Below are 15,846 nucleotides of genomic sequence, written 5' to 3'. Positions count from 1 at the left end.
TTTCAACGTATAAAAATTTAATGAGAATCTTTAATGATCTTTCAAGAATACGTAAAAGATAAAATTCTAAATACATTTGATTGATCAAGCTAAATCAGATGAAAATATGAACTTTAAAGGAATCTCTAAAGCGTTACTTTGAGAATGTTAAATTTCAAATTGTAAAGGTTGACGATCATCGTTATCGATTAAAATGACTTCGTCTAATTTTTTTTTTCTTTTTTTTTTATTCTTTTATTTTTTCTTTTTTTTTTTTTTTTGTAATCTAAGCATTGTAGAGAAGAACGCACACATTATTTCCAGCAATCCGCGTGCCAATAATCTTTCTGATTCCGTTCTTGAAAGTTCGATAATGTGTCGGATGGATCAGAAAAAACGTTAGATGCATTCGTCGAGGTGGAAGGAATGAGAGTGGCCCATTTGAAAGGAAAAGAGGGAAAGTATAGGGTTGAAGAGGAAGGGAAAGAGTGTTAGAGGTAGATGAAAGGGAAAAAGAGAGAGAAAGAGAGAAAGAGAGAGAGAGAGAGAGAGAGAGAGAGAGAGAGAGAATTGATCTAGGTTGGATTGTCAGAAAATAACATTTTCCTGGCGTGAAGGGCGTCAGATTTCTTTTGTGAAACGACGGAACGACATTTTGCTGGCGGAAGGCTATTGGGTTTCTCTCGTAACGTTCACGCGACCCATACCTACTCACCTCCTCCGCCATCTCCTCCATCTCTCTTCTTTTGAAGCAACTTATGAGTATGTGCGAGAGAGAGAGCGAGAGAGAGAGCGAGAGAGAGAGAGAGAGAGAGAGAGAGAGAGAAGAACGCAAAGGTACGCGAGTCGCGTTGGACGGCATCGATTCGTCGCAATAATTCATCGCACAGCGCGACTCATAAATAGCGTATTGCCTTCAAAAGAGGCTTGGAAAATCTTATTTGGTGGAAGGAAAGGAAGAAGACTTTTTTCTTCTTCTTTTTCTCTCTTATTTTCTTTTTTTCTTTTGCTTTCTTGCTTTTTCTTTTTTTTCTTCCTTTTTTTTTCTTTTTTTGCTTTTTTCTCTCTTTTCTCCCTCCCTTTTTCGAGAGAAAACATTCTTCACATCGAATTCTTCATAACTCACTTTTCATAGGTATTATATCTAAGATTTTTATAATATCTTACCTAGCAGATGGAAAAATTTGATCCATCGATCAGATTTATTACAAATTTATCATAACATTATATCCAAGATGTTGGCGGAGTGTGAGTGGAAAGGAGGAAGAGATTTATTCATTGTTTTTGTGATGAAAAGTTGAGAAAAGTCTAAGCGTCATAGGAGAAATAGAAACAAGGAGAAAGAATATTCTCTTACATAAATCGTGAGAAGGGGGGTAACACTCCTGATGGTCAGAGTTTGCATGTTCGGGCCAAGCATTGAAAATATTCGTTTTATAAAAAGAAATAAAACGTGGTAGGGATGGGATAGCGTTGTAGTTGTAGTTGTGGTGAATAGGATTCGAGAGGAGTGGGGTTTCGAAAAGGAGAATCTCAACGGAAGATACAGGAACAATCCGGCGTATGCCAGACGATGTTTGTGCATCCGCAAGTTACAGTACCGGACATAAATCAAAGACGAGAGATTCTTTAGCTCTCCCACCGGCCCCGACACCAAAAATAAGCCACTTCTGTCTGCGTCGGTGAGCTTTGCCACCGCAAAACGTCTCCTCTTCCTTTTCCTCCTCCTCCCCCTTCTCCTCCTCCATATTCTCCTTCTCGATATATAGATATATATATATATATATATATATATATATATATATATATATATATATATATATATTATCTTTCGTATAAATTTTACGGGTACTTCCATCTCTTTTCATTCCCTTTCCGTTAGTTTCTTTCTTCCTCAATTCTTTCCCTTTGTTCCTCACCCTCTGAAACTTTCTTTTATCATTCTCTATCTCTTTCTTTTTCCCTTCATTCTCGTATTCGCGTTCGTCGTGCATACTACGCTACACACATCCTACCCCTTTGACTATATTTCTATGGTAGCATAACGGTATATACAAAGTCATATATTGTTAGAAACACGTGTAAGTATACATTACGCAACTCGGAACTATGAAACAGTATATATGATAGCAATATAATGCATAAGCTCTCTTTCTTTCTCTCGGCTCTACTCTTGCTTCTAATTCGCTACTATCTAACGCTTATAAACGCAACAGCGTAAACACCCTTCCTATTTTCTGAGAACTTTGCAAACACTATATGTCGTGGAGAATCCGTTACTATCCGATTAAACGCTTTAACGAAGCGTACTCGTGTAATCTCTTAATCGTTAATAAGTAAGTACATATTATATTATTATTTCTTATCTTTATGCGAGGAGGCATTTATTTAAAATTGTTTGAACATTTTCTAAAATATCATTTTATCTTATTAACGAAACTTGAATAATATTCTTTGGAAATTATTATCAAAGTTGAAGCTGAATTTTCTACGAATTGGTATTCCTCTGGAGGAAGATTAGAAACGTTCGAACATTCGCGGTCGAACTCTCCTCGAGGCTCGGCTTTTGGGATTCGAACGACAAACGAACTCGTATTCTACTGTATACGGCGAGTCCAAAAACCGAACACGCATCGAGATCTTCCTCGTTACGTACCAAACGTTCAAACTTTCCGGAACTTCGATCCACTCTCTGTGGCTCTCTCTCTCACACACACACACACACACACACTCTCTCTCTCTCTCTCTTTCTCTCTCTTTCTCTCTCAATTCTCTTTATCTCTGTAGCTGGATTTGCAATGTAGGCGAATGACACTCGGAACTTCGTTCGAGAAAATCACTATGGAATACACCGTATTCTCGATAGAACGATTCATAGTGATCCGTAGATTTGATCAGATGAAATTGGAAAAGGGACAACAAAATGATGGAACTTTGTATTAACTTTGATTATTCTTTTTTATTTTACAAAATATGTATATATATATATATACATATATATATATATATATATATATATATACATGTAATAGAAAATTGTTCTTGAATGAATAAGAAAATTAAATGATTTTACAATTCAAATTTGCGTTCCTTATCCGTGAAAATTCATAAATGGCTTCGTTAGTATAGCAGAATTTTATCGTGGCAGATCGTAACTCTTAAGAAAGAAGTTACACAGAGTTGAATCTTGTAGGACATTGAGATCGACTGATGAGAGGATAGGATCGAGTATGTCCAAACTTTGTCCTCTTTCTCTTTTCCTCTTTCTTATTTCACTCTTCCCTTTTCTCACCTTTCTCATTCGCGACACTTGGCAAATTTCCATGATGGTCTACGCGTTATCTTTTGTCTTGAAATAATTGTTTCCTACTGCAACGGCGAGAATGTAAACCGTTATCCTCTTCCTCTTTCATCGTGTCGACGACGACGACAGAGACAGAGGGAGAGAGAGAGAGAGAGAGAGAGAGAGAGAGAGAAAGAGAGACGAAGAGTGAGAGAGAGGTAGTGAAACGTGTTACAGGACTTTCTCAGATATGGACGCAGACGTTTATGTCGTAATGAAATGTCAACCAGCACCGCCCAACGGAGTTTCGAGATCTCCATCTCTGGTGGTAGATGTTAATCCCAACCCTTACTCGTATTTCGTACAGACCCCATATCCTCTCTCTCTCTCTCTCTCTCTCTCTCTCTCTCTCTATCTATCTATCTATCTATCTTTTTCTTTTTCTCGCTTTTCTTCTTTCTTCTCTCTGTTCCGACTACAGCAGAGAACTTTAAACGTATTTAATATATATATATATATATATATATATATATATATATATATATATATATATATATATATATATATATATATATATATATATATATATATGTATATATATGATAGGATCTAGAAAGTGTAGATTTAAACTATACTAATTAAGAAAGGTCTATTGAATTTGAAGATAAGTTATATCTAGTTTGAAAATCTTTCATAATATTACCGTTTGAAGTTATAATCAAAGTTAATAAGGGTCAGTAATTTGAAGAGAAACCAGGTGGTTCACATAGACATCGTTATTTCGTTGAGTCGTACATTGATGATATACAAACGCCTTCGGTCGTGATACGTTGCGACCATTGGACATCGTGTAACATCTTGTCTCCAACAAGGTCGCTCGCGTCCGCTCTAAATCCGTCTATGCGCTTAACAGATGGCGAATGTTGGCACGCTCGGTGGTAACACGCTCGCTTATTCCATGAAATATCGTCTACTCTTTTGTTCGTCTCGAAAGAATGTTCCTTTTCTTTTCTTTTCCTTTCTTTTCCTTTCTTTCCTTTTCCTTTCTTTTCCTTTCTTTTCTTTTCTTTTCGTTTCTTTTCTTTTCTTTTCTTTTCTTTTCTTTTAGTTTCTTTTCTTTCTAAAGTAAAAGTTCGTGTCAAAACGTTAAATGATACATTTCCATGTTGGGTAGGTGTATTCTTCCTCGAGCAGATCATATATCCTTGTTAGATAAACAAATGTAATGACAAATTGTACGAATATATTTTCGAGATCGATCGTTAAGAAATAAATATCCATACTGTGCATAATAATGATAAATTAATTGAAAACAATATCAAGATTTGTACATTAATCTGAATAATTTTATATACGTCGTTAACCGATTATTCATCGATAATAATTATAATCGTTCGTTAAAATCATAACGAGGCTAATTTTACGATCAACCCTTCCCGCCCGGCCCTTACGACCCACTCGCTTAATCTTCGCAATGGGAAACTTCAATTTTTTACTTTTTTTTTTTTTCTTTTTTATTACAGATTCAGAGTAACGTTATATCCGATATGTCGACGAAAACGAAAAATAACTAATGATGTTAATAAAGCAAAATGTTTGTCTGTATTGTATGCATGTGCGCGCGTATATGCGTATCTACTCGTATACATATATATAAAAGAAAATAATAGTCGATTGCAACTAGACAAGTGTTAAACTATACAAATTTTATCGTTTTCCAACACTTCAACATCACTTTACTTTTCCAATAGAACACGTGCAAACGATCGAATAATTCGATTTAATTACGAACTGGTTGGCAACTACGAATGTATTTAAAACCATGGAAAATGGATCCGTTTCGGTTCTTCCTACTCTACAATGATTTTCTCTCTCTCTTTCTCTCTCTCTCTCTCTCTCTCTTTCTCTCTCTCTTCTTCTCTCTCTTTCTCTCTCTCTCGAACAAAAAGTAACCAGAAAGAAATAGACAGAACGAGAGAGAAGGAATAGAAAGAGATAATAGAGTCGAATCAAAGAGCCATAGGTGCAGAAAATGGGAAAGGCATTGTGGTTTTCAGGATCAACGATTGACACGTTCAAATGAAAGTAAACATTTTCTCGGATGCTTTAAACAAGAAGATAACGTTTTACAAGAAAAAGTGTTCTCTTTCGTTAGATTCTTATTTGCGTTAAATCAAACTCATCCTCTCTCTCTCTCTCTCTCTCTCTCTCTCTCTCTATCTATCTATTTATCTATCTATCCATCTATTTCTCTCTTTCATTTGTTACCTTGTTTATATACCACCATCTCGATCGATACTTCTCTCTCTCTCTCTCTCTCTCTCTCTCTTTGTCTTTCATTTTTTTTCGCAAAAAAAAAAAGGACGACTTTTCGTTGAACGTTGAAATGACTTTAGCCGACGTCATTTATTTTCGGTGTTGTCTCATCCTATGTTCCTTAAGAACGTCTCCTCTTTTTCTTTTTCCTTTTTTTCTCTTTGTTATTTTTTTTTTTCTTTTCGAGAAACGAAAACGTAAATAAATTTGAACGGAATCGTTTCATTTATTATAAGTCATTAATAATATCGCCAATTCTCATAACTTTTGAGAATCTAATCACGTCGGTGATCGTAGAGTACAAATCGACCAGATTTACCTTCCTTCCTTCCTTCCTTCCTTCCTTCCTTCCTTCCTTTCTTTTTTCTTTCCTATTTTTTTTCTCCTCTTATGGATCTCTTTTAAAGAAGATCTTCGAGCTAGTCAATCTATAGATTTTACCAAGAGTTAATCGCATTTACGTACGGGTCAATGATTCCTTTGTACTTTGAAATTCAAAAAGAGAGAGAGAGAGAGAGAGAGAAAAAAAAGAGAAATTGGAAATTCATTTCTTATTTCTTGTTTACGAGATTTTTTTCTTTAATATTATTAATAAGATGTAATATTTGTAAATATTTAAGACGATATGATATATTTCAAATGAATGTAGATTTTTTTCGATATCATCGTTTTTTCTCGAGTTCTTTCGGAAGAAAATTATGAGAATTCAATTATTTGTTTTTCTTTTTTTTTTTTCTTTTTTTTTCTTGTTTCTTTTTTTTTACATCAGCGATTGATATACACGCTCGACCTCTACACAGTCGCACACACACACACACACACACACACGCACGTACGTATAGATGCAAATAAATAAATAATTCTACTTGGATTTATATTCGTATTTCTTCGTAGAAGAGAACGCTTGAGAATCCCAAAAATTCAAAAGAAATATTTCCACAAAATGTACTTTCGCACCTTTCGTCTTTTCTTTCCTTCCATTTGTTTTCTATTTATTATTACTCGGATTCTTAGGTCGGTACCCTTGCTACTTTCAGCAAGTCAGCATGCTACTTCCATCTTATTCTACATATTTCCGTTCTCCGTAAACTGGCTAAGATATATATATATATATATATATATATATATATATATATATATATATATATATATTTACAGCGGATTACGAATCTTCTTGGTAATTCTGGCTAAAACATTTGCGAAGAAAATGACCTGTCATCGTTTAAACAAACAATCCTCAAAACATATCCCTTTTTTGTTTTTGCTTTCTTCTTTTCCTAGATTTTTTCTCGCAATCTCTTTTGTGAGAAAAAAAGAAAGAAAAAAGAAATAAAAATAAGAATGATCTATGTAAATTTCTGATTATTTGAAAAAAATTTATAGAAAATTAAGACACCTTGATCGATCGAAATTGGCCGTCTACGGAGTTGGAATTATAGCAATTGTATTATTACGTAGGTTGACTTTTCGAATCAATAATTACGTAGTATCGTAGGAAATTTAATGACTTTCCAGAACTATCGATCGATCAACTATCGTCGGTTATGTATAGATCTATTGTATCGAAACACAAGAGACCACTCCCAAATTTCAAAGTTTTGTTATAATTTTCGAATAAACGTTGTGTATATGTCATTGTGCTTATATAACATTTCAAGCATTTCCCGAATCGAAATTACCTTGTCTGCCTCTCTCTCTCTCTCTCCTTTCTCTTCTGTGTGACAAGAATGGCAACCTTTGGAGCAAGTATACTTTTTAGTTGTAGTGATCGTTTCGCAAACACCTTCAAAACTCATGAGTTTCTACGAGTTTAATGATATTGTTTTATTAATATGTAAATTATTTCATCTTGGTTGACCACTCAATTAATAATCTCATTGAATGTTAATATTTTTTTTCGATAAATACGAACGATTCGTTATTTTCCATTAAGAAATATTTTGGACCGGTTACTGTCTAGAGAAAAAAAAGAAAAAAGAAAATACGAGATGTTAGTCTGACAAAATAAACATATAGACTACTTTTGTATTATAATCCGCGCAAAGTATTATAATCGACAATGGACATTCACAATTCATATCGTTAGATTTATATGAACGCTTTACTCGTTACGTTCGATTTGAATTTTTGAAATTAAATCTAAATTAAATGCGAAACGTTACGATCAACGACAGTTTTATATTCAATTTTATTCAATTAATTTTTTTTTTTTTTTTTTTTATTATATTTATCATCGAGTGAATTCTTCCGTATCGTACGTACGTATTTACATAGGATAAAGAAAAAAGAATAAAAAGTAGACGTATGCTCGAAAAGGGAAATCGGATTGATGCCCTCTTCTTCTATCTCTCTTTTTCTCTCTCAATACCATAGCAATAGTAGAAAGAGAGAGAGAAAGAAAGAGAGAGATAGAGAGATAGAGAAAGAGAGAGAGAGAGAGAGAGAGAGAGTTCCCGAACGTTCTAATGCGGTGTTTTATATTCGATTAATTCCATCCGGTTTCACGCGAGAGGCACCCACCCAACCTCCCTCTCCTTCATCCAACGACGTGGCAGCTCCTCCAGCTCGTCCTCAAATTTCAAATTCACCGGAGTTAAAATTCTACAGAGTTGTGGGCCACGAGGAACGCCATTGAGAAAAGCTAGGAAGATAGAACGAATAGAAAAGACGAAGAAGAAGAAGAAGAAGAAGAAGAAGATGAAGAAAAAAAGGAGAAAAAGAAGAAGAAAATGTCGAAGAAGAGAAGGAGAAAGGGATAGTGAAGGAGGAGGAGGACGAGCGGGAGGAGGAAGAAAAAAAGAAGATCATCATGATGTTGAGAAAAGGAGGGGAATAAGAATAGCGTGAAAATCCATTGAGGGAAAAAGAAAAAGGCGACGTTTGGTATCATCGTAGTATTTCAGTTGGAGAGAGAGTGACACAGTTACGTAAAGTATATTTATGGGCAACACACAAGAAAAACGTGCTCGAGAGTTCGAACATGACTCGTATATACGATGTACGCGTATATATAACCTAACTACGTCTATATATATACATATATATATAAATATATATATATATATATATATATATGTATATGGTATATATGTATTACGTAGTGGGCACTAATTTGCCAGGGCTGTTTTTGACGGAAGCATATTCCAAGTTTTCAGATGTGGTACCGTGCGTGGCAGCTTCTAGTAAAGCGAGCTCGACCCTTTTCTATTTTGCGCGCGCGAGAGAGAGAGAGAGAGAGAGAGAGAGAGAAATAGACAGATAGAGATAGAGATAGAGATAGAGAGAGAGAAAGAGAAATAGACAGATAGAGATAGAGAGAGAGAGAGAGAGATCGTGGCGGTCTCATGATACTACCAAGCTAGTTAGGAAAAGCCACGAAGCGCAGCTGCTATTTCCGCCCGACGGACTCGCAGCACAAAAATTCGAATAGGAAAGAGGCCATCCTCCATGGCTCTTGCTTGCCCACTCTACTCAAAAACGACTCCCACGGTGTTATATATTCTCTCTTGTTCTCTCTTGTTCTCTCTTGTTCCCTCTCTCTCTCTCTCTCTCTCTCTCACTCTGTCAGTCTGTCTCTTTCTTGCTTAGTCCTCTCATAGCCTTTCGACGTTTTGCGTATCCAAACGAGAAACGTACGTGGGGCCATGCTTTTGTCATGCTCGATAACGAACTACTTCGTTCCCGTTTAATTCGTCTTGCACTTATAGTATATGTAAAAAGTATTCGTAGATTGATCAATTTAAAATCAGACTTCGTGAAATTGTAGTTTATTAATTAAATTTTTTATAAACGATAATAGATATTATAATTTTGTTAATCTCTGGAGTGGATATGGTACAAGAAAAAAAAAAAAAGAAGAAGAAGAAAAAGAAGAAATTAATCGTTCGTATAATTTACAAAATTTAGAAAAAAGAAATAACGAAAAGAAATGTGAAAGCAATATGTATACTTATTTCATTCCGTTTACAAGAGAATTTCTAACGTAAACACAATAACATTATTGCTTTTTATTTATAATTGATTGTCATTTCGAGAATATCAATCTGTTTCGAAACCATATTGATATCAGCGGAGTTAAAAATATTTTGCATTGTTAAAAATTATTATTGTAAAGTGGAACGAAAACGTGGGAAAAAATTACGATAGAAGAAAAGAACAATTATTATCAATTTGCATAATCAAAAGTAAAAGTTTATCAGAAATTTTGCGGATTATAAACAGACCTCGATCTATCATAGGAAAAAGAGAAAAAATATTGTACTTGTTTATATTATTGAAATCTGTATTATCCTAAAAGATCCTACATACGATGTCCTTTCGATTACGACCACTTTGCAGAACTCCCCTATCCTTTGTCGTCCTTTCTTTCCACATGTGATCCTTATTACAGTTTTATTAAGGGTAACTTTCCCGGCACTTTATTCTCAAGCACGTGGGGAGGAATTATACGGTACGCTTCGCAGCGCGATGCCTCGTTTAAAAAAAGAAAAAAGAAAAAAGAAAAAAAAAAGAAATTTGCTTTCAGAGGCGGACACCGATATGGCAAACTCGGCGCGTGTCTCTCTCTCTCTCTCTCTCTCTCTCTCTCTCTCTCTCTCTGTACTCTTGAAGAGAAGAGAAATGAAAATGAAAAAAAAGAAAAAGAAAAAAGAAAAAACTGGAAAAAAGAAAAGAAAACAAAAGAAAAAAAAATGGATAGCATAGGGAGTCCGTCCACGAATGAAAAGCTCGAAGAGCGTGAAAAGGGATGGCGGTAATGGGAAAAAGGGATGGAAAACGCTTTGACCGAGTTGCTCCTGTTCTCCTCTCTTCAGTCCAATGTTTCCGAACGCACTCGAAGAAAACTGCCTTCTATTATTGCTCGCCTTGTGCCACCTGGGTCCTTCTCCTTCGACCAGTCTTCGTCTTTTCTACTCTTCTACTCTCTTCTCCTTTCTTCTTCTCTTTCTCCTTCTCTTTCTTCAGTCTGTCGCTAACACAAAGGGCCAACGCAAATCCCGTTAGATCGGATCGATATCCCGTAGAAACAGTGAGCCACCATCGGCCAATTTCGCTGAGACATTTTGCGATTTTTCACTTGGCACGTCGACCTTCGTAATCCTATCCTCGATCTAACGACGAGCCCGTTCCATAGAGCTTCGTATGGAGCGTTTGTATAGACGAGAAAAATGTCGACGTCAAACTGGACCTCCTTCTAAGGAGGAATGTATAAAAGGGACTCGAAGGAACAACCCTCGTTACTAGACGAATATAGTTTTATTTTCGAACATGAAATATATCGTTATGTTTTGTAGAATTTCCTTTCGCACTATCAAAAGATGTAAAAGATTACAAATGTTATATCACGTATCTCGATTTATTCATTTTTTTGTATAATTCGAATTTCTTCTCTTCAACATTTTTCATATTTCCGAATATACGGAAGATAGAGATAAATTAAGACTGTCCATTAATTTACACCGAATAATAATATGATTAATTGTTATTATCATTAATTTTCTATACGAACGATTTATTTTACAAGAGTGATCTTCATCTAGAAATAATTCAATTAATCATAAGCAATGAGAGAACGTAATGAAATTATTCATTCGTAATAAATAAATATAATATATTTTGTACATACATACATACATAAACATATATATATATATATATATATATATATATGCGCGTGTGTATGTATATACGAAAGAGATAACAAATGGAGATATTTCCTAATACTGATTATACACTTCGACGTCCATGATAAAATTTCATATCTCGGCACAAGAATATATACGATCGACGTTGGAAGGTTAATGAAATACCTTGCTAGAAATGCTGCTTCTGCTGATGCATAGTTTACCGAATATCGATCTATGCGTTATGATTAGAAATTTCGATGAAAAATAGAGTCGTGAAACTTTAGTGGTGCTGCTGTTCAAACGTTTACCTTCAAAGAAGAGAGACCGATCGGTTCGTCGTTTGATCATAGCGAAAGGATATGAAAGCAACCTCCTGAATTCTTGAATATCACGGAAATTAGCGGCGTGCTACATCACTTTGGGAAAGGTATATGTATATACTAGATAGATAGAAGACGTCGAATTCATCGTACATCATTTCAAAAAGTCTATCGATCTTAAGAAAAAGTATCTCAAGATGGTTTTTATATTTTTCCAATAGTACAGTAATCGATCTTAATAATTCAATTTTTAAAATACGTTTATTAGTTACTATTTATTTATTTAATTTTTTCTCGTTTCTACTATATTTCGTTGGGCAACAATCTTTTTTTTCTTTTCTTTTTTTTTTAATGTATAAATACAGTGTTTGTATAGGGATTAGGATGTAAATGAATGAAAGGCATATTCATAAGAGACATCGAACTTATTCCACGTATATGTGTGTGTGCGTGTGTGTGTATTATATGTATATATATATTTTATTTCTTTTTTGTTGGTAACATCCGGCTCGCCGAGCCAATTCGTCGCATTTCTCTAGGTCAGTACATTTGATGAAAAGCTAGAACGTCGGGACAGTTTTTTTACACCTACCTTGAAAGTGACAGGTGTTTTCTAGAAAATTATATGGGTCAGTGGTTCGTTTTGTTGACGACCTATATCTACTGGGTGTGCATTTGGAAAGAAAAACTTTTTCACTTTCGCAACGACGAACAAGTAGGTATGTACACACAGTGAAAGAAGAGAAAGAACACAGACACCGTTAAAAGAAAGTACAATGTACGAGAATATAAAACGAAGTGTTCCTTTTTCTTTCTCTTCCTTTCTTTTTTCTTCCTTTTTCTTTTTTGTCTTGTTTTAGTTTAACAACAGCGTGAAATCTCGGCGTAGCATCGCATAGTAAAATGCGTACACAAAGTAAAAAGTAAAAGAGCTAGCAGGATTGGGTGAAAAAGAAAAATAAAGAACTAGGATGAGTAAAAGTCCGAAAGTTGTCGTGACTCCATGCTAGTTAATAGTTAAGTACTGAATTTTAACGTAGGGGTAAAACCATTCTAAGAGATATCCACAACGGGGTGCCATATGGTTGAACAAGGCAAAACAGTTCTTAAAATGGCGCTCGTAAATTCTCGTAAACGCGCTAGCAAATTTATATTCTGCGACAGTAAAGTATGGCAGCAGTGGTGGTATCATCCCCCGAGTGGTGCGCAGTTATCCTTGTACGTGGTGGAAACTACATAATCTTTGGTATCGAGCCACGTGTGCTCGCTTAAACCAAACGAGAAATCTCGAAGAATCCTCGACTCAAAAAGAAAAAAGATCTTCGTGCCGCTAGACCAATTAAAATAATCATTAGAAGAAGTTAAAGATTATGCGAGATAGGAAAAAGAAATTTCTTTCATCGGCTATCTCTCTCTCTCTTTCTCCCTCCCACTGTATCTATCTATCTATCTATCTCTATCTACCTATCTCTTTTTCTTTTTTCACTTTTCTTTTTTTTTTCTTTCATTTTCTTCTTCCTTCTTCAACTTTCATTCGTGGAATTAAAGAGGCATCGTTTCTATTGAACCCATAGAGCGAAGAAACATGAATTATTAATGAAAGTTGGAAACATCGAGGACCGTGGATGCAAAAAGGGGTGCCTGTTTAAATAGTACGGAATTAATTTAAATAGTACCCTACCCTCCCTTTCGTCACCCTTCCCAGTACCATCTCACCTCACATCTCGTGTAACTCTCGTGCTTCTTTGTGGAAATTAATGCAAAGGGTTGCAATTGAATTTAATCGCCCTTTATTGATTCCACCGAGGCCTCGATTTAAGTCCATGGGGTGAAAGATAACGAAGGCAAATATCGGAGGGTAGTATTCTTCGGACGGCATGGGGTAGAGGCGGGGAGGGGAGGGGGGGGGGGAGGGGAAGGGGCTTGCGTAGAAAATTGAAAAGCTTTATAAGGGGGTGGGAGGGGTGTGGATAAGGGAATTGAAAAAGAAAAAGGAAGGAAAAAAGAAAATCTATTTGAAAATATTGTATCTTCCCTTTTAAATTGATTATAAATGATAAACGTTAAAGAGCGATTAAAAATTTTCTTTATTAACAAAATAACAAACATAATGTATACGTTAATGGGTACATAAGTAATAAATGATTGTAAATTAATGTTACTATTATTATTATTATTATTATTATTATTATTATTATTATTATTATTATCATTATTATTATTATTATTATTATTATTAGCATGTAATAATTAATGATATCATTTGTCAGATTAATATTCGTTTACATTTTAACGGGGGACTAATAAACACTGAATGTCTAAACAAGCGGCAAAAGTGCAAACAAAGTTTACCAACAGAGCCGAACGTCGAGAGCTAATACTCTGTTGGCTAGCACGCGTTACGAGTCTAAATGTGGCTTTGCAAACATGATGACGTTGTTCCGTGAACGAGAGAGGAAAGAGGAAGAGGAGGAGTTGCTGGTGAACAGTGTGAGTACAGGGAATCGGTTAACAACGAGAGAACGTAGTTACTAGCACTGGCAAAAGTGCACATGCGCATGAGAAGAAAAAAAGAGAGAAAAAAAAGATATATACGTATATATACGTATATACATACATTTATATATATATATATATATATATATATATATATATATATATATATTATATAAAGAGAAGAGAGGAAGAGAGAAAGATGAAGGGAAGTCGAAAAAAGATGACGACTCTTTCCTAAGGGGCTTAGAGGTCCCTGCTCTCATTTATGATCTTATGCAACGTGCGCGCAATGTTATATCTCTCTGGTAGCATGGCGGTGCATATTAAACGTTCACGGACTCTTATCCGATGTGGCCTGCCAAGGCGAGCGTGATCGGTGTATCTCCTAGAAACTTTTTCGACGTGTACTTCCTCCTCCTCCTCCTCCTCTTCCTCCTCCTCCTCCTCCTCCTCCTTCTCCTCTTCCTACTCTTCTTCCTCTTTCTCTTCCTACTTTTCCTTCCTTCCTTCCTTCCTTCCTTTTTTACCTTCCTTTTTTTTCTCTTCATTTTCTTCTTTAACTCTTTCATCTTATTCTTTTTCTTTCTTTCTCCCTTTCCTTTTCCTTATCGTTTGCTTCTTCTTTTTCATTTTCATTTTTCTTCTTTTCTTTTTCTTATATATATAAATATGGCATATTCCAGGTGTGGATTTTGCTTTACTCTTAAATTCGTTAATATTCTTTCGAAAGAAAAAATCTCTTTCTCTCTCTCTCTCTTTTTCTCTCCCCCTCCCTCTCTCTCTAGAGAAGCTTCAAGACTGACTTGAAGATCCTTTTTACAGTTTTCTTTAAATATATATGTATATTCTAATCTATTTTCATTAAGTGATCGCAAGGGCTCATTCTTTTCATTAGAACTCCATTTTGGACTCCACATTTTCTATATTGTATATTTTCTATTTGAATACATATATATATATATATATATATATATATATATACTCATGTATATACATATGTATATGTATGTACATTATATATATACATGTATATATGTACATGTATGTACTTATATATACGCGCTCGTGCTTGTATATTCTCAGATATGTGCGCGTGCGTGCGCGTGTGTGTGTGTGTGTGTGTGTGTATAGTTGAAAAATATTTTTCTCTCTACCTTTCAGAAGGAAATACATACAAGGATTTCTCGACTGAATTTCTCGAATTTCTGCTTTCAGACGTGCCAGATCCGCCAGAACGTCCTCTCATAACAAGCTTTACATCCAAATCCGTGAATCTGTCTTGGGCACCTGGCGCTAATTCTCATAACAACCCAATTTTGCACTACGTCATATACACAAGGTAAGTCCGTCAAATATTTACCTTTCCTAGAAATGTTCACTTCGCATTTGTTAACGTTAAAAGGAACGACGAGAGACGTATCGATGGGGTTATGAAAATTGTTTTTGTTGCTCTAGCAAAATCAAATTCATGCCAATCAAATTCATACACGAAAATAATATGACATATGTACATCAATAAATCTCAAATTTTTCATATTTCTTAATCATTTTTCAATAGTGTCAAAAAAATAATGTCATTAATTATAAATACACTGTTAAATCTACAATTTTCCATTATTTTCCGTGCAATAATACATAGAAATAATTTCCATTAAAATTGCAACGTCATTCGTAAAGATTCCATATTTTTAGATACGAATGTATTTAAATCTGGATAGAATCTCTTTTGAGCTTTTGAACGCGTTTATAAACGTATCGACTAATAAAAACAGAAATAATTTTTCTTAATATAAAGAATAGTTAAGACAAGAACTATTTCAATTTC

The 15,846-nt window shown here is 34.8% G+C and overlaps 1 protein-coding gene across 3 annotated transcripts in view; it reads left to right on the top strand.

Annotated features, from left to right (window-relative positions):
• Window positions 1–15,846, top strand: part of LOC124949037 (tyrosine-protein phosphatase 99A) — a 337,582-nt gene that overhangs the window by 244,258 nt on the left and 77,478 nt on the right. For all 3 annotated transcript variants that reach the window (XM_047493528.1, XM_047493527.1, XM_047493526.1), the window contains exon 3: window positions 15,237–15,360. In XM_047493528.1, the coding sequence (XP_047349484.1) occupies window positions 15,237–15,360 (124 nt within the window). The remainder of the gene's footprint in view (window positions 1–15,236; window positions 15,361–15,846) is intronic.

The sequence above is a fragment of the Vespa velutina genome, chromosome 5 (genome assembly GCF_912470025.1).
Source record: "Vespa velutina chromosome 5, iVesVel2.1, whole genome shotgun sequence".
In the NCBI taxonomy this organism is placed as follows: domain Eukaryota; kingdom Metazoa; phylum Arthropoda; class Insecta; order Hymenoptera; family Vespidae; genus Vespa; species Vespa velutina.
Note: the sequence above shows the minus strand (reverse complement) of the source record. Positions and strands in the feature narration are given on the sequence as shown.